The sequence below is a fragment of the Taudactylus pleione genome, unplaced genomic scaffold, assembly GCF_031769625.1.
Source record: "Taudactylus pleione unplaced genomic scaffold, aTauple2 ptg000214l, whole genome shotgun sequence".
Lineage (NCBI taxonomy): Eukaryota > Metazoa > Chordata > Amphibia > Anura > Myobatrachidae > Taudactylus > Taudactylus pleione.
Genome location: NW_028284616.1, coordinates 16,124,931 through 16,149,158, shown reverse-complemented (window position 1 = coordinate 16,149,158; position 24,228 = coordinate 16,124,931). Strand labels below are relative to the sequence as shown.

The 24,228-nt window shown below is 44.2% G+C and overlaps 1 protein-coding gene across 1 annotated transcript in view; it reads right to left on the bottom strand.

Annotated features, from left to right (window-relative positions):
- Positions 1-24,228, bottom strand: part of LOC148517636 (protein kinase C delta type-like) — a 59,624-nt gene that overhangs the window by 21,542 nt on the left and 13,854 nt on the right. The window contains exons 3-4 of the mRNA XM_088478489.1: positions 5,726-5,896; positions 2,365-2,456 (exon numbers count right to left, since the gene is read on the bottom strand). Of these exons, the coding sequence (XP_088334615.1) occupies positions 2,365-2,456; positions 5,726-5,896 (263 nt within the window). The remainder of the gene's footprint in view (positions 1-2,364; positions 2,457-5,725; positions 5,897-24,228) is intronic.

Below are 24,228 nucleotides of genomic sequence, written 5' to 3'. Positions count from 1 at the left end.
ATGTTTATTATTTATTAACAGTTTCTTATATGGCGTAGCATATTCCGTTGCGCTTTACAATTTGAGACATTAATAGAAAAAAGACTGGGTTGTAAGAGACAGATATAAAGGTAAGAGGGCCCTGCTCGCAAGCTTACAATCTATACTGATGCCTGCAAGATGATGCTCAGAAAGTCATTTTCTTATAACACTCACCTTTATTTATCAGAATGGAAGGCAACGTATGGAATCAATTTCTTTTACCAATCTCTATCACTAATCTAATGGTGTTCATCTCTCAATTAGATAGGTGAGCTTGTATGTGCACAGGAAAACAGCACCTTCATAGAAATTCATCTCCACCGCAGCTCTATCCTAAGTTTCTGGTGTTAAACCCAATATTTCTTCTCCTTAACTCCAAACCAGACATCAATCTGCCCAATTTGAAACTATAACCCTAATAATTACAAATAATAACCATATAGATTAGGCTAGTATTAAGCTGCTCAAACCACATAGCCAATCAAGACTAGTCATAAAAAAGAAAGGTGTCTCTGACAGAGGCTAGACCCCAGGCCATTTGTGCTATCTTCTCTGTAGACTGAAAAAAAAAAATGGAGAAAAAATGATCAGGCCCCCGCAAGTTAAGAGTACCGGCCTAGGGACAATGGGCTCCACAACATTAGGGGCCAGGAAAATACTATAACATTATGGAAACTCTTGTAGAACTATAAGCAACAGTATGCACAGTTGGTGCTCTACAGATGTTGCCCCCGTAACAAATAAAATAAAAAGTATTACCCTGCACTAAATGAAATAGTTGTGCCCCGTAATGAATAAAAAGTAGCACCACTATAGTATATAAAATAAAGAAGAGAGCCCCGATAATAATTAATGAGTAGCACCCCCATAAAAAATAAATTAGTAGAGCAATGCAATAAATAAAATAGAGTAATGCCCCTATTATAAGCAATAATAGAGTAGTGCCACCGTAATTAACAAAATAAAGTGTAGTACCCCTATATTTAATAAAGAGTAGTGCCCCCGTAATTAATAAAGAGTAGTGCCCCCGTAATTAATAAAGAGTAGTACTCCTGTAATTAATAAAGAGTAGTACTCCCGTAATTAATAAAGAGTAGTACTCCTGTAATTAATAAAGAGTAGTGCCCCCGTAATTAATAAAGAGTAGTGCCCCCGTAATTAATAAAGAGTAGTGCCCCGTAATTAATAAAGAGTAGTGCCCCTGTAATTAATAAAGAGTAGTACTCCCGTAATTAATAAAGAGTAGTGCCCCCGTAATTAATAAAGAGTAGTACCCCATAATTAGTAAAAAGTATTACCCTGTGATAAATAAAGTAAAAAGTTGTGTCTCTATGGGAAATAAAAGAAATAGTAACGCCTTTAAGACCAGTTTTTCAGGTTCCCCCTTAGAGGACAGGGCCCAATCCTGTGTAGGCTGGGCTCTAACAGAATATAAGGACCTAATGCGATTTAAGCGTTTGAAAACCACCACAAATCTGGATGCAAATTGTTTCAAAACACAGATTAGTAAATGGGTTGGATCTAAAAATCACATTTGATGTGTGGCGGTTTCCCAACCACATACAAAACTGCCCCTTAGTAAAAGTCCACCTTCATGTCACTGACCATTATATGTATAGAATACCCAGCTGTGACCGGCGATGTGTTTGCCCACTTTGATGAAAGCAGCTGCACAATTATGTTACAACTAATGTTTGTCACTGCTAATAGTATTGCTATCCCAATCCTAAGCTACAGTATAAGACTTATACTCAGTGGCAGATGTTACCTAGGGGCTGCGAGGCTGCGCCCCCCCAGTAAAATCAGCAACTTCAATGAGCCAGTGCACTCCGTGACTGTACTGGCTACACTGTGACTGGAGGTGATTCCCTATTAGAGGTGCCTCCTGCCAGTCACGCTAAAGACAGGCAGCCCCTGGGGAAGGTGTCTCCTCCCCCTGGGACTGCCGGTCCGGGCTGCGATCAGCAGAGAGCGGCTTGCAGTGGAAGCCGATGCTCTGCCTTTTGGGCAGCCCTACAGGGCTTATTGAGGCTGCAACCAATGCATCCCTGAGAAGCTGGTGATATGCGCATGCGAGACGCCACCACCGCTTATGCGCATGCGCAGGTACTGATTCATTGAGCAGGCGCCAGGACCCAGGCCAGCAGCAGCGGCAGACCCCTCAGGTAAGAGGGCAGGAGCTGCTGCTGCATATAGTCCATGCTATTACATACTGTGTTATCTATTTCTATACATTAGGAGAACCCTTTCCACTGAAAACAATGGATAATTATAATATATCACCTATCATAAAGTCCTTCCTCTAACCAGTGTCTGTAACAAGATATTCTCCCATATCCTCACCTTGCACTGGGGATGGTAAGGCGGCCTTTCCTCTGCAGGAGACGATGGAAATCTCCGCCACATGCATACTCCATGCCGAGTAGTAAATGCTCCTGTGTATGGTAGAAGCAATAGTATCAGTATACATGTCAGAGAGGCCAGGAGGACATGGGGAATGTCATCTTTACACCATAAATAAGTAAAGATAAATTATATACATTATTAATTTATAAAAACTGTCCTTCGGTTATTTTCTCTTCATGGGAATATAATAGATGGTCATGGCGAAGACAAAGGGGCCTATTCATCAACACTAAAATAACGTTTTAAGGACATTTTCCTTAAATACCGTTATATTAGTATTCATGAAGTATCTTAACACAGGAGACATCACTGATATCTCCTGGTTAAGTCCCCCTGCGTTAATTTCCACACTCCCCGTACAATAGTATGGGGATATGGAAATTATGGTATTCATCAAATTTGATGGAGGTACTGTCCGCCACTGTGAGGTGGCAAATAGCAGGTAACACTTACCTGTGTCAGCGTGGGCAGGTCCCCCGGCATCTTCATCCGGCGCTTTGGTCCCTCCTCTGGCTCCGGTGTCTGCTCGGACACTGTTCTCCCAGAACACAATAAAGTTTAGGAAAAAACAAAACTTCTTTTTTTCTTCTAAACTGTACAGTGCTCTGCCGGGAGAACACGTCTGAACAGCCACCGGAGCCAGAGGCGCTGCAGCGGGCAGGTAAGTGTGGAACAGGGGGAAGGTATGCGGAGGGGGAGGGGGGTTGAGAGGGACACACAAAATTACCGCAGCTGTAGGTAGTGCTGTGCATGCACTGGTTTTACGAATGTAACAGCGTATGTGCAGCACAGATTCCAGATGCGGTAAGTTAGTGTAGAGAGGGAAAACTATCTTATTTCCCGAAAAGCTGTCATCGCAAAAATGACAGCTTTTCGGAATAGATAGTTATGGAGAGAGGAATGATGAATTCCTCCAGTAATTAGGTAGAACTCCATGCATGTTCTAAACCTAATTACCTCCAGAGAATTTTAAGTTATGATGAATAGGCCCCTATGAGAGCAGAGAGAGGGCAGGGGACACAAGGGGTAAAAAGAAGTATTACAGTTTATGGAACATGTTCTATAATGTTATTACAGTCTACACCAGTAACATTTTTATTTTTATACCAGAATATTATAATAGGTAGTAAATTGTCCTACATGCAAAGATTAATAGTAATTTTTGCATCTAAAACAAAAATAATGAATAATTGCAACTGTATTATCACTAGAAGCTGTTATCTGTAGCGCTGATCCTCAATCCACGGAGCACATGACAAGTAATATGTAGGGGAATGTATTACTGTATAGGTGGGGGGATGGGGAAGAAATACTGTACTACAGGTGAGATGGTAAATATATTACAGAGATTAGAGGGGATTGTATTACAGCAGTGATGGTGTTATAATCATATATCAGCAGTGGCGGAAGTTCATCCCAGATGCCCGGAGGCGAGATATCATTTAGTGCCCCCCTTATCCCCCATATTTACAGCCTTAAGTGGGGTGAATATATTGTTGGTGATGGAGGAGGTGCCACTTCAGTCCTGGCACCTGGGGGCAGGCGCCTCCATTGTCTCCCATACTTCTACCCCTGTATATCAGTAACAATATGATAAAAGGAATTATGGCCAGCTAGTTCTTAACAGTATTTCCAGGTTAGGATATCCCATCCTCATGACCTCCTATATACTCATAGCGTTCCCGCTAGGCTGTTTTAGCGGAGCGCGGCGCCCTGCCCTCCTTCTGGAGGGCAAAAAGCACCCTGCCCTCCGGGAGGAGGGCAAAAAGCGCCCTGCCCTAACAGCCTGCGGGAGCCGTTCTCACCCGCGGGACGCAGTGTCCCGCGGGTGGAGAAACATTCGGTGACCCGGTCACCGCCGGAGAATAGACGCCGGGCGCATGCGCCCGGCATCTATTCTCACTGTCTGCAGGGCTTGGGGGCTGCCCGGCGTGTCCGTAAGTGCTGGGCACGCCCCCAAGAGTGACGAAAAGGGGACGCGTCTTATAGACACGCCCCCTTTTCCAATGTCCACGACCCATTCTCGGTCGCGCGCGCCTTCGGCGCGCACACGGGCATGCCCTCTCTAGCTCCGGCGCCCTGCCTCCCGCCGGAGCTACAGGGAACACTATACTCCCATGTACTAGTCCAGTAAATGCCGCCCCTCAGATTACCCCACTATTAAATGACCATCGGCTAAGATCTGTGCTATATTTAAATCAAGTAAACAGCCCAGTTCTAGCAGTGGAGGAGTAGACGGGGCAGGAGATATTGCTGTAATGATATACTGGTAGGTTAATTGGCTCCCCACAAAATTGACCATAGTGTGTATGTTTGTGAGCATGTGGTAGGGAATATAGACTGTAAGCTCCACTGGGGCAGGGACAGATGTGAATGGTAAGATATTTTCTATAAAGCACTGCGGAATATGTGTGCGCTATATAAATAACTGGTAATAAATAAATAAAAATGAATATAATACAGAAGGCAGCACCCAATGGGAGAGATGTTACTGACACACTCAGGTACAGCATTTATTTCTGTTGTCTTCTCTATCCTCAATAATCCCTTTATCACCAAGTGGCCTATTCATCGTCGCTTAATTATTACAAAAGCAAATGAAAATGAAAATTTTCACCTGTAATTGTAAAAATTAATTTATCAGGCCATTCATCAAGATATCACAGATATCGCCTACTTACCTTCCACTGGCGGAATGGCCCGCTGTCCCCATACACTAGTATGGGGACAGAATTCATCAAGCTCCGAAAATACAATATTTTCGGAGCTTGAGTGCGGGAGCATTCGCCATCTTGTGTATGACAACCTGCTCTGGGTTGAGGTCTGGGTTGTGAAGAGGGATCCTTTTGTATCCCTCCGCCCCTGTCCACTCCTTCCGTCAGATGTCGGGACTCCTGTACGCATGTGTGACCTATAGGTTACACATGCACACTAGCAGCACTGCTTCAAAAGGAGTAGTGAAAAGATTCACGGCTCTCATAGGATCAGTGATGCCGCTCGCCAGACAGGTGATTTTCAGATCAGCTGTCACCGCATCGGAGCAATGCTGAATCGGCTAGTTAGAATGTTAATTATTGGGGGGCCCCAATAATGAACATAATGAATAGACCCCCAAGTGATGTAGATACCGTATACAAGCAGTTTTGAAAATTTATTATATATATATATGGTGCCAGCATATTCCGTTGTGCTTTACATCTAGATGAGATTTAATTGTTAAAAAGAAAAGTCACAGCAGAATATTAGCATATATGGTACGTGTGGCTATTAAGCAATAAAGAGGCAATCACAGCAGTACCTTGGTCTGCAGAGCAAAGTAGGCATGTGTGAGGAAGGCGCTCCCATGTGCAACTTCTAACACCCTCCGTTCCACAAACGCGAGTTCTTTGCCCTTGGCGAGCAGATCCCTCTTCTTGATGACCTTGACAGCCAACAACTGGCTGCTACGTGAGTCTGCTGCCAACAGGACCTAGAGGAAATATCACAGTGTCAGCCTCATAAACAACACAGGAACATGAAGGAAATGTGTTGTTGTCCAACAAGCAGTGGCGTAACTAGGGTATATGGAGCCCAGGGCAAATTTTAAAATGGAGCCCCCCCCTCCTATGTGGCGTGAAGAAAAAGAGGTGAGGTCACAAGGGGCATGGCCACGTAAAAATGGGGCATGTCAACATGACACAGCTCTCTCTCATCACTCTGAACATTCTTTTCCATTGCATATGCACCTTAATGCAGTGCCCCCAGTAGTGGTCCCCCTTATGCAGGCCCCCAGTAGTGTCCCTAATACAGTTCCCCCAGTATGCAATGTCCCCAGTAGTAATTCCTCTTATGCAGGCCCTCAGAAGTGCCCCTTATACAGTACCCCCAGTAGTGGTCCCCCTTATGCAGCCCCAATTAGTTCCCCTTATACAGTGCCCCCAGTAGTGGTCCCCCATATGCAGGCCCCCAGTAGTGCCCCTTATACAGTGCCCCCAGTAGTGCTCTCCCTTATGCAGGCCCCCAGTAATGATCTCCCTTATGCAGTGCCCCATGTAGTGGTCCGCCCTATGCAGTGCCCCCAATAGTGGTCCCCCTTATGCAGGCCCCCAGTAGTGCCCCTTATATAGTGCCCCCAGTAGTGGTCTCCCATATGCATGCAAGTAGTGATCCCCCTTATGCAGTGCCCCATGTAGTGGTCCCCCTTATGCAGGCCCTCAGTAGTGATCCCCCCTATCCAGTGCCCCTTATACTGTACCTCCAGTAGTGTTCCCCCTTCTGCAGTCCCCCAGTAGTCATCCCCCTATCCAGTGCCCCCTGTAGTGGTCCTCCCTATTCAATGCCCCCAATAGTCCCCCCCATGCAGTGCCCCCAGGAGTAGCCCCCTCCCCAGTAGTGCCCCCAGTAGTGGGTCCTCCCCCTGATGCAGTGCCCCAGTAGTAGCCCTCTCCCCAGAAGTGGTCCACCCCCACCCCGATGCAACACACGAGTTAAAGAAAAACCACTTACCTTAATCCCGGCTCCTGCTCCCAGCCGGATAGCAGGTAGCAGTGGTGCCAAAAGAGGGAGCGGGTACTGTTTACCGGGGCCTGGGCTTGTGTGAGGGTCCCGGTAGGGGCCCAGGGTTGCCCCCTTCCCCTGTAACATCTCTGGAGATCGCTACCGTTGTGACGTCTCTCCCATTACCCACTGCAGGAGCCGGAAGACCAAGCTCATGAGTGAGCTCCAGCCCGGCTCTTGCAGCAGGCACAGCAGCCAATGAGAGTCTAGCTGACTCTCATTGGCTAGTGATTAACACACACATTGCCGCCGGGTGGCGGCGATGTGTGTGCAGCAGCCAATGAGAGTCTGTCTGACTCTCATTGGCTGCTGGCTGGTTAACACACACATCGCCGCCGCGCTGGCGGCGATATGTGTGTAAATACACCAGCCGGAGCCCGCCTCCCACCCTCCACCTGGCGCTATTGGGTAGGCGCTTAGGGGGAGGGAAGGGGCTCGGCTGTGTGTGCAGCACAGGACCGGTGCTGGGCGCATGGAAGCCTAGCACCGGTCCTGAGTAAATGTGTAGCACTGACTGCACCCACTGCGGTCAGTGCTACACTGGCTATATAGGGCAGGTCGGTAACTTGGTTGGCGGTGCCCCCCTGCGCCACGGGTCCCACGGCATCCAGGGCACGTGCCCGCTCGCCCTGCCCTAGTTACCCCACTGCCAACAAGGATGATGTATCATTTACTATTTTATTAAATAAGACAGAACAATAAGAAACTTTTGGTCTGCACTGTCATTTTCCCCAACCCATAATACAATTTAGCTAAGGCCACGGACGTGAGGATGAGGCTACAAGTGCACCTGGGACATTACTTTGTATATGTACCTCCCTCCACCCCCTCTCAGCTTCTCTGCTGGACAAAAAGTTTGCAGCCACTGATGTGAGGAGTTGTATGAATGTAAATCAGTCTGTGCTAAGGCCCTGATTCAGAGCCGGACGCTCTAACAGAGCGCTCGCTCTGAATCAGGGCCGGCCTTTTTTTTTTTTAGAACGGCCTCCTGGCAGCTCGCATAGCTGTGGGTGACCACCCACAGCTATAGCGAGCGGCCAGGAAGATGGTCGCGATGGTCAAGACCATCGCTACCATCGTGCTTGCGACGAGACCCTTGTGGTAGGGTCTCGTTGCCGCAAGCCCCAGAGAGATTTCGGCTCTAACAGAGCCGGAATCTCTCCATTGACATAACTTGTGATGTCAGTGGGGCCGGCCCCAAACGGTAGGCGTTCACATGGGAACGCCTCCATTTGGGCAGCCACCCCCCTGGCCCGCCCACCAAAGGGGGCGTGCTGTCACTCAACATCGACAGTACGCCCCTTTGGTACGAGACCCGGAGCGACGGAGTGCCCGTCGCTATCCGGGTCTCGCGCACGACGGAGCCGGCTCCATCGTGCACATGTGCTCTGGGCCACCATCGACCCGGTTGCGAGTGCTCAGCACTTGCGACCGGGTCTGAATCAGGCCCTAAGTGTGCATTAGATGCAGTATTGTACCTAGTTTTCCCACTTTGCACATATAGACTTGAATTATCTATTATTTATTTTAACAAAGGATTTGCTGCTGCTCTTATACTGTATGTGATTGGCTGAGCAGTGTAAGAGATCGCTCCTGCTTAGCTACCTATTACCTTTCCCTACTCACTGGAGCTTAAATCATTTGGTGTAGGGACAGTCAGGTGCTTCTCGGGAGTGGACCATTCATTCGAAGGGGCAGATTCAATTAGCCGTGAGTCATTAAGTTTGTTTTGTTAGCTAAAGTACCCGGAACAATTCAGTTATAGACACTTGAGCAGCTCAGAGCCAGCAGGTAGCAGTGGTGCCAAAAGAGGGAGTGGGTACTGTTTACCGGGGCCTGGGCTTGTGTGAGGGTCCCGGTAGGGGCCCAGGGTTGCCCCCTTCCCCTGTAACATCTCTGGAGATCGCTGCCGCTGACCAGCACCAGCATCCTCTTTCTGAGTGATGTGTGAGGGGATGTGTATCTTTTCATTTGCTCCCAGGAACCAGGGGCATTTCTAGAGAGGAGGGGGCCCATGTGCAGTCTCCGACACGGGCCCCCTCCTCTCTGTCCGGCGACCGGTAGCGCACTGAGCTGTGTGCAGTCAGCACCGGAGTTATAGACTCTGCCCCCAGAATCTATAGAGTATGTGCTGGTCACCGGGAAAATGGCCACGGCGGCCATTTTCCCTGTACTGCGCATGCGCAAACGATGGTAAAATGACTGCTCCTGCCATTCTCCGGTCGTTTTTACGATGAACCCCCGCACCGACGTGGACTCCGGTAGGTAAATAATACAATAGGTGCAGGGTGTGTCCCGCGCACCCTGGACCTATTATGCAGACGCCCCTGCCAGGATCTCTTGTTGGCCCTGGCAGTTAATGCTAATTTCTCCTCGTACCTCTGGATGCTGGAAGTATAAATAAGCTTTAGCTGCTGTTTCTGGGCTGCTTGTGGGTTTGTAATTGAATAGCTCTGAGCACATTTGTAGGGGGACAGACCGCAAGACTCAATCTGTGGCTAATTTCATCTGCCCCATATGTTTTTTCTCTTTCCCATATGGATTACCATATTCCCCAGCATAAGAAAGAAAGAAGATGCTAGGTAGGTATTTATTATGGGCGCAGCATTGTTTTCTTGAACAACTAATTATTAGTTATGCTTTTCTGTATAATCAGTGACATGATTTATTTCTTTGTAATCAGTGACATGATTTATTTCCTTGTAATCAGGGACATGCTTTATGTCTTTATAATCAGGGACATGCTTTATGTCTTTATAATCAGGGACATGCTTTATGTCTTTATAATCAGGAACATGCTTTATGTCTTTATAATCAGGGCCATGCTTTATGTCTTTAGGCTCAAGAGCATACTTTATTTGTTTAGCCCTGTAGTTTTTATTCGATTATTGATGCAATATTTATTGTAATATATTTTCATAGTACTATCCTGGTATCCAATGGCCAGGGGTAAAAGGAGAGGCCTGGAAGCTTAGATATTAAACCCCTCATCTGATTTCTGTTTGCAAACTGCATTCTAATCCACAGTTTAGTACATTTACTCTTGTAATACTTTTAATGCCACAGATTTATACCTTGCAGGTTGTATTTCAGTGAAACAGCATTTCTTGTACAGTGTAAAGACAAACATCACACACATACAAAAGTGCCACATGTAATAAAGGCAATATTAATTGAAACCATAATTTATGCTGCGTGGCAAATTTATGAAAAAAATGGAAATGTTAAATTTAATAAAAGGGGTAATTCCAGAGTGGGATTAATAAATGGGGCGGGTGGAGCTGCAGGCCCATCGTGAAAATTGTCCCACCACCCAAAAGATTAGCTGGTAGCGTTGACAAAAAAAAAAAATCCTGTCACAGGCTGCCAGCTGCCGTGTTCTGCCTGTGGGGGAACATTAACTAAAGGTGCCCATCCACTAGACGATTAAGTGGAGCGATTGGACGATAACAATCGTTTGCAAATCATTTACAAAAGTGTCTAATACAACCAGCGAGGTGCGTGCCCACTGGTCGTTTAGACATCTATCATCTTGCAAACATGCTGATCAAACTGACGATAACATCAGGTTCAGCATGTTTGCAGATGATGATTGAGCCTGTACTGAACGACTGCTCGTTCAGTGCAGACTCATCACATACTGACAAACGAGTGCACGATTACAATGTCGTAATTGTGCAGTCGTTTTCATGTCTGCTAGTGGATGGGCAGCTTAAATTGAAGTGCTGCTGCTAGTGCTGTAGGATAAGCAGAGGGAGGGGGTGTGTTCTGAGGACAGGGGGCGTGGCTAAATGGACCATTGTACTGCCTCCTGCCTGCTTGTCTGGCTGCTCTGGTATCATGGAGCAGAGGGCGTATCTGTGACAACTAGAACAACCAGTACCTGACCTACAAGATAAGAGAGAGTTTAACTACTGTTGAAGTATGTGTACGTGTCTCAAACTATGGGTCTCATTCAGACCCGCTTGCAAGCGGGTCGATGGTGAGGACCTACGCATGCGCAGCGGCCGATGTGCGCATGCGCAAGCCCCGGAGCGAGTGACAAAATTCACTCGCTCCGGGGCTCGCTACAAAAGGGGCGGCTGTCGATGTTGATCGACAGCTCGTCCCATTTTGTAGGTGGGGAGGGGGGTGGCCGGACAAACGGAGGCGTTCCTGAAGGAACGCCTGCCGTTTGTAGGTGGCCCTACTGACATCAACAGTGATGTCAGTAGGTAGCTTCCTGCTCTGTTAGAGCAGGAAGCTACCTGGGGCTCTCGGTAGATCAGACCCTACCCCAAGGGTCTCGTCGCAAGCCCCGATGGTCACGATGGTCTCGACCATCGCGACCATCACCTGGTCACTCGCTAAAAGCTTAGCAAGTGGCCAGGAGGCCGGCAAGAAAAAGCAAAGCGGAGACTTCCGGTGGGCGGGGCATCAAGCATGGCCGCTTTTTAGTTCAGCTCCTCTCTGAAGGCTTAGGATCCAGTGCCATCCTGCAAAGCCTCTCGATTTATGGGCTTCTCCTGACAACACCATTAATTTGGAGACCCTGGAGATACCTTCATTGCCAAGGAGCGCCTTTTGATTGCACCGGAGTCCGGCCACCAACTTAGATGGCCTGCATGAGCGCTGGCAGCCTGTTTGGCGCGAAACACATCTGAGAGCTGGCGGCTCTCCCAGCGGAGTTTCCTGCATCTGCCCTCCGGCCCTGTCTAGGAGGAAACACTTACCTGCTACCTGTCGGCGACCCCAGACATCCTGCATCGGACACGCGCGGGTGTGCTGTGTAAACCTGGCGCCGGCGGGACCACGCGGTGCGGCTGTACGTAAAGCTCCCTTCTAACCGTCTGGTCCCTGGAGATAACGACTTTACACTGCGCTGTTGTCAGCCTGGAGGCTCCGACTGCTGGATCTGGCTGCAGGGAGATTTTACCTTCCGGCGGCGGGAGATGTACTCACCTGATAGCTTGCTGTGAAGCTGAAGACGTGGTTCCCTGCTCTCCCCGGTGATCGCGCTGTTTGTCGGACGCTGGACGGGCTCCTGTGTACCTGAGGGGCATTTGTGTGAGTACCGTTGGGGAGCGCTGCTACTATCTCGGAACATATCGCATAAACGACTGTGCCGGGGGAGACTCACATCAGGCATTATGCCTTTCATTGTCTCTAACTGTGGGATCTAATTAAGAAGGGCTGAGAGTACTGCCACTGTGACTTCCTTCAGACAGTCACATAATTGAGAAGCGGCCAAAGTTTACTGCCCTGATACTTACTTGGGGCTCGTCACGGCTGTGACTTTCGACTCTGACCCCTGGCTATTCAGCTTTACAAAAAGATACTGAGCCCTACCAGCCGAAAAATTTGGCTATTATAAAACAGTCTGGAATGCCAGTGTCTGCTGTTTGACCTATTGATCTTACTGGTTGGTGACCAATCGTAATAACTATCCGACTCCCCCTGCTTCTCCCCCAACGCCGGTTGCCAGCCAAGGTGTCAATTTTATCCCCATACCGCTGTCTCTGCGAGCTGAGGAGGATTCGCTGGTTCTGACCCTGGACTGCTGATGACCGGACTTTCTATTTTTGCTATCCTGGGAGAGGGTGGAGGCCGGGGTGCTTGGCTTGCTACACTTGGCTAATAATCCGGCTGATCCTGATCCTGGACTTTGTTGTACCGTACTGAAAATCTGATAAGTAACACAGCTAAATATATATACTTGCTGTTTTTCTTTATGTGAGCTTTTAGTATATTGTACTTTGAACAGTGAAGATATAATTGCGGCTATTATCTGTATTATATCTGATCTAATATTAGTACGTGGCTGCCATCTACTGGTCACAGTGACAAACAACAGTATCTAATTCTAGCCTCTAAGCTGATGGACATTTCACAAACTATCTATACAGCATTGTTACCACATACTAGCAGTAACGGAAGCAAATTTTGTTAGTTTTACTTTATAAGAACACGGTGTATCATGGAACCATATTAGGGCTTCATTATATAGAGGAATGTAGTTCAATTACTATTGTTCAGAATATAAGACATGGGTGTTCGACAGAGTGATGCATATTTTTGAATCTTCATAACATGTCTACAATTTACCGTGCTTTACCTCTTGTTAATTTAGTGTCCTGTTGAGGAATTTGGAAATTATCTGACCTTATTAACTGCGAAGGATCTACTTTGAGTAGAATTTTCAAGGGATCTCTCGTTAGGTTATGGACAGATACGTCCGTAAATCTACTCCCGCTACATCTTCACAAGGGTCGACAAGTAAAATGGGCAAAGTAACTAAGACTCCAGCTAAAGTTGTTCCTCCTTCTCCATCACGTAGTGACACTGCTGATGTGGAACCTGAGGAAGCTGCAAATTTCAGTCATCATTCTCAGGGTCCTTCATCGGTTGCTGAAACTGCTCAGGAAATTTCTAAAATACTAATGCCTCTAATAGATAAGAAACTGGATTCCCTCCTGTCATCTTTTGACGCTGCACTTGCCAAAATAGATTCAAACACCTCCAGACTCGCTACCTTAGAGCAGCGAGTTAGTGATGTAGAGGATCGCTCCCATGATATGCAACAAATTGTAGGTACTCAAGCAGAAAGCGTTCAATCGCTTTTAGTCAAAATTGATGATATGGAAAATCGGCTTCGAAGAAGTAATTTGAGGTTTATTGGGGTACCTGAGCAAATAACTGGTCACGCTCTGGTTCAACTGGTAGCCCACAAAATTCCTGCAGCCCTAAATTTGTCAGAGGATTCCGTTTTGCCCCACGTAGAGAGGGTTCATAGAATAGGTCCAGAAAGACCAGCACCTAATTCACGATCCAGACCGGTGATTGCAAAGTATCTAGACTTTCGAATGAAGGAAAGGATACTTGCTGAATATAGGAAGACACCCACACTAATGGTAGATGGTTTTAAGGTGCTCATATTCTAGGATTTTTCAGCAGCGGTAACACAGAAAAGACGGGAATTTTCAGATGTGTGCAAATTACTGTATGAGCGTAACACTAGATTTGCTTTATTATACCCTGCCAGACTAAGAGTGGAGGATGGGGGTCAAACATTATAATATATATTATCTTATAATCTATATAATATATATTATATAGATTATAAGATTGCTAAACGTCATTTTGGTGTGGGTATAGACAGGGAGCGCTCACCGCAACAATCACCAAACAGATGATTGGATAACTGATATAACACTAATTTAGGGTTTGGCTCTAATTTCTAAATAACCACGATCATCCCTGAGAGTAGATTATGCACTTATATTCGCTATTATTTTGTTAAATGTGACACTAATGTTGAATACCATAACGTCTAATTGACATGAAGGAGCATTCCTCGTTTTGGTGAAGATTTTCTACTGTACTGATATACGTTTTGTTTGCTACTTTATAAGTGATATTGAGTAGTTCAGGTGTGAATCACAGGTTGCAAGTGATGAACACCACATTGAAATGTTGGAGAGAAAATAAAGGAAAAGGGTGTAAGAGACATTGCGCAGAAGTGTATAGTGCATCTATTTTTTTATGGTTTGTTTTTCATTTTTATTATTTTTATTTACATTTTTTATTTTGTTGTCTCTCTCTCGTTTTCTCTCTCCCCCCCTGGGGGACTCCGGAGCCAGAAGGCTCGCATTCTTCAAAAAGGGTGGTCTCCGCTTGCTGGGACGGAGTGCCACGTTTTAACTTAATTTTGTTCTTAGACTGTTTTGTCCCACGGCAAGGTATTGGATAAGACATGTCTAACAATATGAGTACCGGTAACACTGGGTCGCAGGTTGATAAGTTAAAATTTTTATCCTGGAACATTGGGGGTTTGAACTCTACTATTAAACGCAAAAGAGTAGTAACTCATTTAAAAAAATTTAAGTCTGACGTAATGTTCTTGCAGGAAACGCACTGGGCAGAGGGAGATATTTCCACTTTGAGGGCCCCATGGATAGGGGAATGTGTTAAGGCTAGCTGTAATAGAAAGATCAGGGGGGTGGCCACACTATTTCAAAGGAATCTGCAATATTCTATTATAAATACCATTGCGGATCCCAATGGAAGATTTTTGATTATTGACGTAGAGATTCAGGGAACCTGTTATACTCTGGTAAACTTGTATGCACCGAATGTTTCACCTCAAGAATTTATAGGAAGGGTGATGGACATTTTGGCGCAACGTACTAACTATGCATTGATAGTGGCGGGTGATTTCAATTCAGTGGAGGATCCCTCATTAGACAGACAACCGACTCCCCAATCATCTAATATGGCAATATGGAGACAATTCCAATCTTTTAAAGCAAATCATCAACTTACAGATGTTTGGAGACTATTGAACCCTACAGATAAATCATACACCTTTTACTCTGCAGTCCATAGATCTTGGTCGCGATTCGATTTGTTTCTGGTCTCAGATAGCTTGGTATCTTGCATACAGGATTCCAGATTGCATTCAATTCTAATATCTGATCATGCGCCCATTACAATTTCTTTGAGTTTAACGCAGTCATCTAGGGGCTTGAAACATTGGAGGTTTCCGTCCTATATGTACAAATCCACTAAATTTAAAGATCACCTACTAGTACAGTGGATGAATTATCAAGACGATAATATAGAGGCATGGGATACACCAGCAATCTTTTGGGGTGCATCGAAGGCTGTAATGCGGGGACAGATCATAGCTTTTGTCTCTTCCCAACGGAAGGCAGAAGCTGCTGTGTATAAATCAATGTCAGAGGCCCTAACTTTAGCGTTACAAAATTATATAGCAGACCCTACTGATGTTTCTAGGGAAACGTATGTTCAGACAAAACAACTCTTAGAATCGCACCTTTTATCCCAAGCTAAAAAGGATGTACTGTTCACTAAGCATAAATTTTACAGGTGGGGGAACAAAGCTGGAAAGTTGCTTGCTAACATGTCTAAGCCCTGGCGTAGAAGAACGTATATCACAGCCATTAAAGATCCGTATACCAATGCTTTACTCACAACGAATAATGAAATTATAAATAAGTTTGAAGAGTACTATAAGGACTTGTATAGAGATCTTCCTTTTGATCAGTCTTGGTATGAAGCTTTGATCCCTGATGACTTGTTGCCTTTATTAGCTATAGAGCAACAGGAGGCACTTTCTGGGAAAATAACACCAGATGAAGTGCTGTCGGCTATTTCACAGTTACAACTCGGGAAATCACCGGGCCCAGATGGTTATTCAAACGAATATTATAAATTATTGCGGCACCAGGTAGCCCCGATTTTAGTGGATTTGTTTAATGACATGATAGACAACAATTCTCCATTCCCATATTTTACAAATACAACTACAATATTGATCCCTAAACCTCAAAAGGATGTACAAAAATTAGAATCGTACCGACCTATCAGTTTGTTAAATACAGACGCGAAGTTGTTAGCTAAAATTATGGCAAGTCGCTTACAAACTATTTTGCCAGAATTACTAACTCCTCATCAATTGGGTTTTGTAAAAGGGCGTCATTCAGTTCGAGGAGTTAGAGCGGCTATTGCTGCAGTGGCAGTGTCAGCAGGGGCATCTTCAATTTCTACTAACACTCTATTAAGTTTAGATACGACAAAGGCTTTTGACACAGTGTTATGGCCCCATCTATTTAATGTATTACAAATGCGTGGGTTCAACTCTTCATTTATCGGATTGATCAAATATCTTTATTTATCCCCAATGACGTCCCTAATGATAAATGGTTGTACTAGTGCACCTATAGAGATGTTCAGAGGTACTAGACAAGGGTGTCCTCTTTCACCCCTCTTATTTGATCTAGCTATAGATCCGCTGATTAGAATACTGGAGAAGGATGATCATTTTAAGGGAATAAAGATTGGTTCTAAAACAATAAAATTAACAGCATTTGCAGATGATATAATGCTTTACATTGCAAATCCTCATGACTGCCTAACGCATATACTGGGGCTTTTGAAAAGTTTTGAAGAAATATCAGGGTTCGCGGTGAACATAGGTAAATCAGAGGCACTTTATTTGGGTTCGCGCAATTCATTACCACGTCTGCCTAGTGATGTTCCACTTAAATGGGCCAAAGACAGGATTACATACTTAGGTATTGTGCTTCCTAGCAATTTGGCAAATTTATATCCTTTTAATTATAGACCCATTATAAAAAAAATTTCGGACGAATTGGATGGCTGGAGGAATATCACTCTGTCATATATGGGTCGCGCGAGCTTAATCAAAATGATTTCATTTCCAAGGTTAATGTACACGCTCCAAATCCTACCTTTGCTCATTACAGTTAAGGATCTGAGTCTTTTAAATAAAATATTTAGGTCCTTTATATGGAATGGTAAGCGGTCTAAGATTAGTTTGTTAAAATTGCAACAAACCAAATTGAATGGTGGAATAAGCTTTCCAGATATCAGATTATATAATAAAGCAGCTATGATCCGTTATTTGTCGGATTGGATAAATGGATCAGAGAATTATGCTAATACCTCACTTGAGCGAGAATTTTTAGACCAGGGCGATTTGATTACGTTTCTTCACTCCCGTGACCAGGAGTTACCAATCGCAATTAAAAATAATCCTTTATTGTGGAATACAAAACGAGTTTGGCACTTGATAAGACAAGAGGCGGGCCTTAACTCACACAAATCATTATTTCTTCCTCTAGTGAAAAATCCACATTTTCAGTCGGGGCAGGCGACATATCCATTCACAATATGGCGTGTGGGTGGCATTCAGAGAATAGGCTGTTTGGTAGATAAAGAAGCATGTCGGGTTTTATCTTTTAGCGAAGCGGCAGAACAGTATAATGCTTTGTCGGGGTTCCCCATGGCCTTCCTGCAGGCACAGCATTATATCAACTCAGTAATCCAGGTGTTTGTGGCGGAAGATTGGAATAATCCAGTAGATGACATTCTTTCCAGGCCTCCAATACTCAAGAAAGCTATTTCTAATTATTATCAGTATTTTAAAATATCTTTGGATCACGCGTCCAATGCTAGGGGACTTTCGCAGTGGGTTCAAAAATTTCCTCTGTATACACCGGAAGAGTTATTGACTGCCGTTAATTATTCCTGTAAAACTTTAACATCAACAATATATGTGGAGATGTTTCTAAACATTTTTCACAGAGCTTATTTGTCTCCGCATAGAAGTTTTTTAATGGGACGTTTGGCTTCTCATTCCTGTTATAGGTGCGGAGAAGATAATGCGGACTTATATAATTGTTTTTGGTCGTGCCCAATAGTCCGAGGATTTTGGTTACGGATCAAACGATATGCGGAGTCAGCTTTACTCAATTATGTCCCTTTCATTCCAGAGTGGGCTATTTTTGGCATTATACCTACAGATATGAGAGCTAGCAAAGGAAGCAGAAAACTGTTATTGGCAATTAGCGCGGCTGCTCGTAAAACATTATTGCAGGAGTGGATTTCGACCACCTCCCCATCTTTAGTGTTATTTAAGACAAAGTTATATAACATATTTCGAATGGATTGGGTAGAGGTAGTCTTAGAGAAGGAAAAGAAAGTGGAGACATTTTTTGATATGTGGGAATCATATATATCTACATTATCCCTCGACGTGCGACGCCAAATATATTATAGTGTGAAGGATACATCTTGGTTTTTACTCCAGACTGTTGGAAATAATACACCAATAGACATCAACTCTGCCACGACCTAATGTGTTTTCATCAGATACAGATGATTATGGATCCTTTGGGGGTGGGGGGGGAGGATTGGGAGAGAGCTCTTTTTGTTTTGTTTTTTTGTTGTAGTATTATTTATTTGTTTTTGGTTGTATTAGTCAGATGTTGAAAGTTTTAAATATTATCTGATATACATTATGTTCTGATAACTAGGACATATGCAGTGTTTATATGGTGGAGTACTGCTATCATGAGCTATATATATATGTCTATGTGGTTTTTGACTTTTTTTTTTTTTTTTTTCTTTTTTTTTCTTTTTTTTCTTGTTTTTTTTTGGGGGGGGGTTTCTTTTCTTCTTTGGTAGACACACTGTTACTATATTATGTTCACAACATTTATGATCTATATGTCTACTGTACTCTATGTATATTTATACTTTGCGTGATTGTTATTTTGATGTATCTGATTGTGCTTATGTGCGGTGTCTCAATAAAAGAAATTGTTTAAAAAAAAGTAAAAAAAAGCAAAGCGGCCGCCCTCATTCAAAGCGAGCGCTTGCTTTTTGCGAGCGGCTCTGAATGAGGTCCTATGTGTGCATGTATGATGCTCTGTATGTGTGACCCTGTATGTTTATCTGCATAGGAATGAGATCTGCTGCATATGTGACTGCATATGTGACCTGCTGCATGTGTGACTGCATTTGTGACCTGCTGCATGTGTGACTACATATGTGACCTGCTGCATGTGTGACTGCATATGTGACCTGCTGCATGTGTGACTGCATATGTGACCTGCTGTATGTGTGAGTGCATATGTGATCTGCTGCATATGTGACCTGCTTTATGTGTGACTGCATATGTTAACTGCTTCATGTGTGACTGCATATGTGATCTGCTGCATGTGTGACTGCATATGTGATCTGCAAGTGTGACTGCATATGTGATCTGCATGTGTGACTGCATATGTGATCTGCTGCATGTGTGACTGCGTATGTGATCTGCTGCATATGTGACTGCATATGTGAATCCCTGTATATGCATACATGTTACATACGTTTTTCTTATGTGATGGAATTGATGTGAAAGGCTCCTTGTATTTACCGCCTACTAGTAATTCCCTCTTACTATCTCTATCTCATTTATTGGGGGCAATTCCATTCAGCAATGTTGAATAGTCCTAGGAAGGAGTTCCTGGAGCTATTCAATTGACCACGCTGTTAGGTCCAACTAGAACCACTAAATGGCGCACATCCACTACACGACTAAAATGAGCGATTGAACAATAACGATATCATTATAGGTCAATTGTTCATTAATCGTTGTCAAATCGTTCATTAAAATGTCTAAAACGACCAGAGATGCGCGCTCCCGCTGGTCATTTTAGACATCTATCGGGCAAACATGCTGAACAACCTGACGATAAGGTCAGGTTGAGCATGTTAGGGGATGATTGATGTGACTACACTAACCGACTGCTCATTCAGTGTGGGCGCAGCACATACTGTCAAACGACTGCACGATTACAATGTCGCAAACCTGCAGTCGTTTTGAGGTCTGCTAGTGGATGTGTTCCTTAAGTTGAATAATGTTGGTTACAGCACCATAAGCTTGGTGTTTAGTCGTGGTAACCGGCATTCTCTGACTAAAGTGCCAGACGCGAGGCTGGTACCTCCGCGCTAAGCCAGAAAATAGCATTGTAGCCGGCACTGAAGTTGGATTTCTGTTTGCAACTCTGGAGGGTGCGAGCAGATATCCTGTAGTATGACTTAACAACACAGTGAATTGAATAGCTTTGGGAACTCCTTCCTGGGGCTATTCAACATCATGCTGAGCTGAATTGCCCCCATTATGACTATGCTATTAATTTTAGACTTTTAATTAATTTTAATATATATGTAGGGCGTGGTCTAAACTGATGTGAGACATTGAGGTCATCTGCTATCTCCAGAAGCAGCGCTGATCCGGAGGCTCCTATAGCGGTGGCGACTAAGAGATCTGCCAGCTGAGAAGAGCTGATTAATGGGCTGTGTACAAAGGTGGCGATTCAATCCAATGCAAATTGAATAGCGCCGCTATTCAATTCAGTGCGCTGTGTGGTCGGAGAATGACAGTTATCGCGCCTTAACAAGGGTGTTAAGGCGCGTTAACCGGCATTCTCTGACCAAAGTGCTGGGCGTGCGGTTGTTAGCGCCGCGTTAAGCAGAAAAACTGCTGCGCGCTCAGCACTTTGGTCGGATTTCTCTCCACATCCCCAGGGGGTGCGAGAAGAAATCCTTTAGCATCCCAAGCAGTGTGGTGAATTGAATAGCTGTGGGAGCTCCCTCCCGTAACTATTCAACATCACGTTGAATTTAATCGCTCCCATAGTTCTTAGCCTTGATGTATGTGAGCATTATTACAAGTAAAATTATACTTTTTATACTATTCTCATGAGTGCGCTATTCCTACTATCTGCATATATATATATATATGTAAATAATTTTTATATATATATGACATGGGACAGATCTTGGCGGATTATATATATGTCAATGATGGCGACACTCGGTAATAAAACTATGCTTAACTGCAGACAGTAGGAACCAACGTTTCAATACTTTATTGTATTGTCTTCAAGGAACCGTGAAGACGATGCAATAAACATTGGTATATAGTTTCTGCAGTTAAGCATCATTTATTAATGAGTGTCGTCGTCATTGGAATCTGTATTGTGGGTTCACTTGATGGACACCTGCGGAGGGCAAGTATATATGTGTGTGTGTCCAGGCATAAATGATTGTGTATATATACATATAATTATATATATTTATTATTATTATTATTATTATGTCATCACAGCGTACTGCAGTCAGGATAGGATGATGGGCAGCGTTCGGAATCACACATGGTGTCATAGGATATAAGGTGAGCTTTATTCTTTTAGTTTTGTGCATACTCCTGCTGAGCTGATAGGTGTGATATATTTTCTCAACAGTCAGAATGTCGACAGCATTATGTTCTGAATGACGACATTCAGGATGTTAACAATATAATGCAGGATTACATTATGTAGATGGATGCTCAGAGGTACCAATTATATGTGCTGCAGATTTATTGAGACTTTTTTCTTTTTAGATCTAGTTGATTTCTACATTTTCTATGATTAGGTCTCTAATGCAGTTGTTACATTCTCTTTATTATATATGTGGTTTATTGGCTTATTATGATTAGTGTATCATGCTCACAGTATCATTATGTTTGTATATGTGCTATTACCTACTTGCATGTACTTGGGATTATTTCTATTTATGTATACACTCTGTTTCTATAGTAACCAAGCAAACTCCGAAAAGGATGTGCCGAGGTGGACACAGCCGCCAATTGTAGCCTGACGGTCCAGTGCTAGAAACTCACATTTGAATATATAAGGTGAGTGTTTTATGATGTACATTGGGCCTGATTCAGAGTTGTACACAGTCTCTGGACGCAGCTGCTCTGCGATAATGTGTAAAAGTAGCAGGATGCTTTTGTGATCCACAGCTGCATGGCATCACCTGCATGAACATCGGTCATCTAAGTAACCCTCAGGTTACCCAAGATGGCTGTGAGTTTTACGCTTCCGGGGCCAGTGAAGCTGCGTCCAAGGATGCAGCCACTAACCTTGGTACGCCCAGAAAAACGGGGTTGACACACCACCACTTTCTGTAAAAACCACTTCCCCTTTCCCAAACAACCACAAAGAGCAAAATTTACTAAGCAGTGGGTTCTAAACCCTGGCGGTTTGGTGGCGGTTTGATGGCGGGTTCTAAACGCCGGGGATTTGGTGGCAGTTTTGCGGCGGTTTCTAAATGACAGCCCTGTTCTATTCTATTCTAAAATGTGTTATGACGGTGGTTTTGCAGCGGTTTTGGCCTTAGTAATTCTGCGGATAGCAAAACCGCCACCAAACCGCCGGAGGTTAGAACCCGCCGCTTAGTAAATTTTGCCCAGAATGTCAGTCATGCTGCGGTTTGGAGAGCACTGTGACCATTGTCACAGACACAGATCTGCACATGCGCAGTACAGATCCTACATATGTGCAGAATAACAAAGATCGGAGATGTACGTAAACTATCGGGCTTGCGTACAACTCTCAATCAAGCCCACTGTTCCCTGAGGAGATAATTACATTCTGAGAGATTGGAATGCAAGTGTTTACTGCTAACTCATCTGTTTAAAAGTTCCCTGAGTGCCGATTGCATCTGGGCAATAGGAGTGCCGGACACATAAGTGACATTGGCAAGGTTAGAAATAATGATTTTTATTTGAAATAATTTTGTCCTTCAAACTTTGCTTTCTCCAAAGAATGCTCCGTTTGCAGCAATTACAGCATTGCAGACCTTTGGCATTCTAGCTGTTCATTTGTTGAGGTAATCTGAAGACATTTCACCCCACGCTTCCTGAAGCACCTCCCACAAGTTGGATTGGCTTGATGGACTCTTGTGTTCCTTACGGTCAAGCTACTCCCACAACAGCTCAATGGGGTTGAGATCTGGTGACTGCTTTGGCCACTCCATTACAGACAGAATACCAGCTGCCTGCTTCTTTCCTAAATTGTTCTTGCATGATTTGGAGGTGTGCTTTGGGTCATTGTTCTGTTGTAGGAGGAAATTGGCTCCAATCAAGCGCTGTCCACAGGGTATGGCATGGCGTTGCAAAATGGAGTGATAGCCTTCCTTATTCAAAATCCCTTTTACCTTGTACAAATCTCCCAAATTACCAGCACCAAAGCAGTCCCAGACCATCACCTCCACCATGCTTGACAGATGGCATCCGGCACTCTTCCAGCATCTTTTCTCTTGTTCTGCGTCTCACAAATGTTCTTCTATGTGATCCAAACACCTCAAACTTCGATTCGTCTGTCCATAACAGTTTTTTCCAATCTTTCTCTGTCCAATGTCTGTGTTCTTTTGCCAATATTAATCTTTCCTTTTATTGGCCAGTCTTAGATATGGCTTTTTCTTTGCCATTCTGCCTAGAAGGCCAGCATCCCGGAGTCGCCTCTTCGCTGTAGACGTTGACACTGGCGTTTTGCCTGTACCATTTAATGAAGCTGCCAGTTGAGGACTTGTGAGGCGTCTATTTCTCAAACTAGAGACTCTAATGTACTTGTCTTCTTGCACAGTTGTGCACCAGGGCCTCCCACTTCTCTTTCTACTCTGGTTAGAGCCTGTATGTGCTGTTCTCTGAAGGGAGTAGTACATACAGTTGTAGGAAATATTCAGTTTCTTGCCAATTTCTCACATGGAATAGCCTTTATTTCTAAGAACAAGAATAGACTGACGAGTTTCACATGAAAGTTCTCTTTTTCTGGCCATTTGGAGAGTATAATTGAACCCACAAATGTTATGCTCCAGATACTCAACTAGCTCAAAGGAAGGCTAGTTTTATAGCTTCTCTAACAAGCAAACCCATTTTCAGCTGTGCTAACATAATTGCACAAGGGTTTTCAAGGGTTTTTTAAATATTCCATTAGTTTTCTAACGCGCTTAGCAAACACAATGTACCATTAGAACACTGGAGTGATGGTTGCTGGAAATGGGCCTTTATACACTTATGTAGATATTCCTTTAACAACCAGACGTTTGCAGCTAGTATAGTCATTAACCACATTAACAATG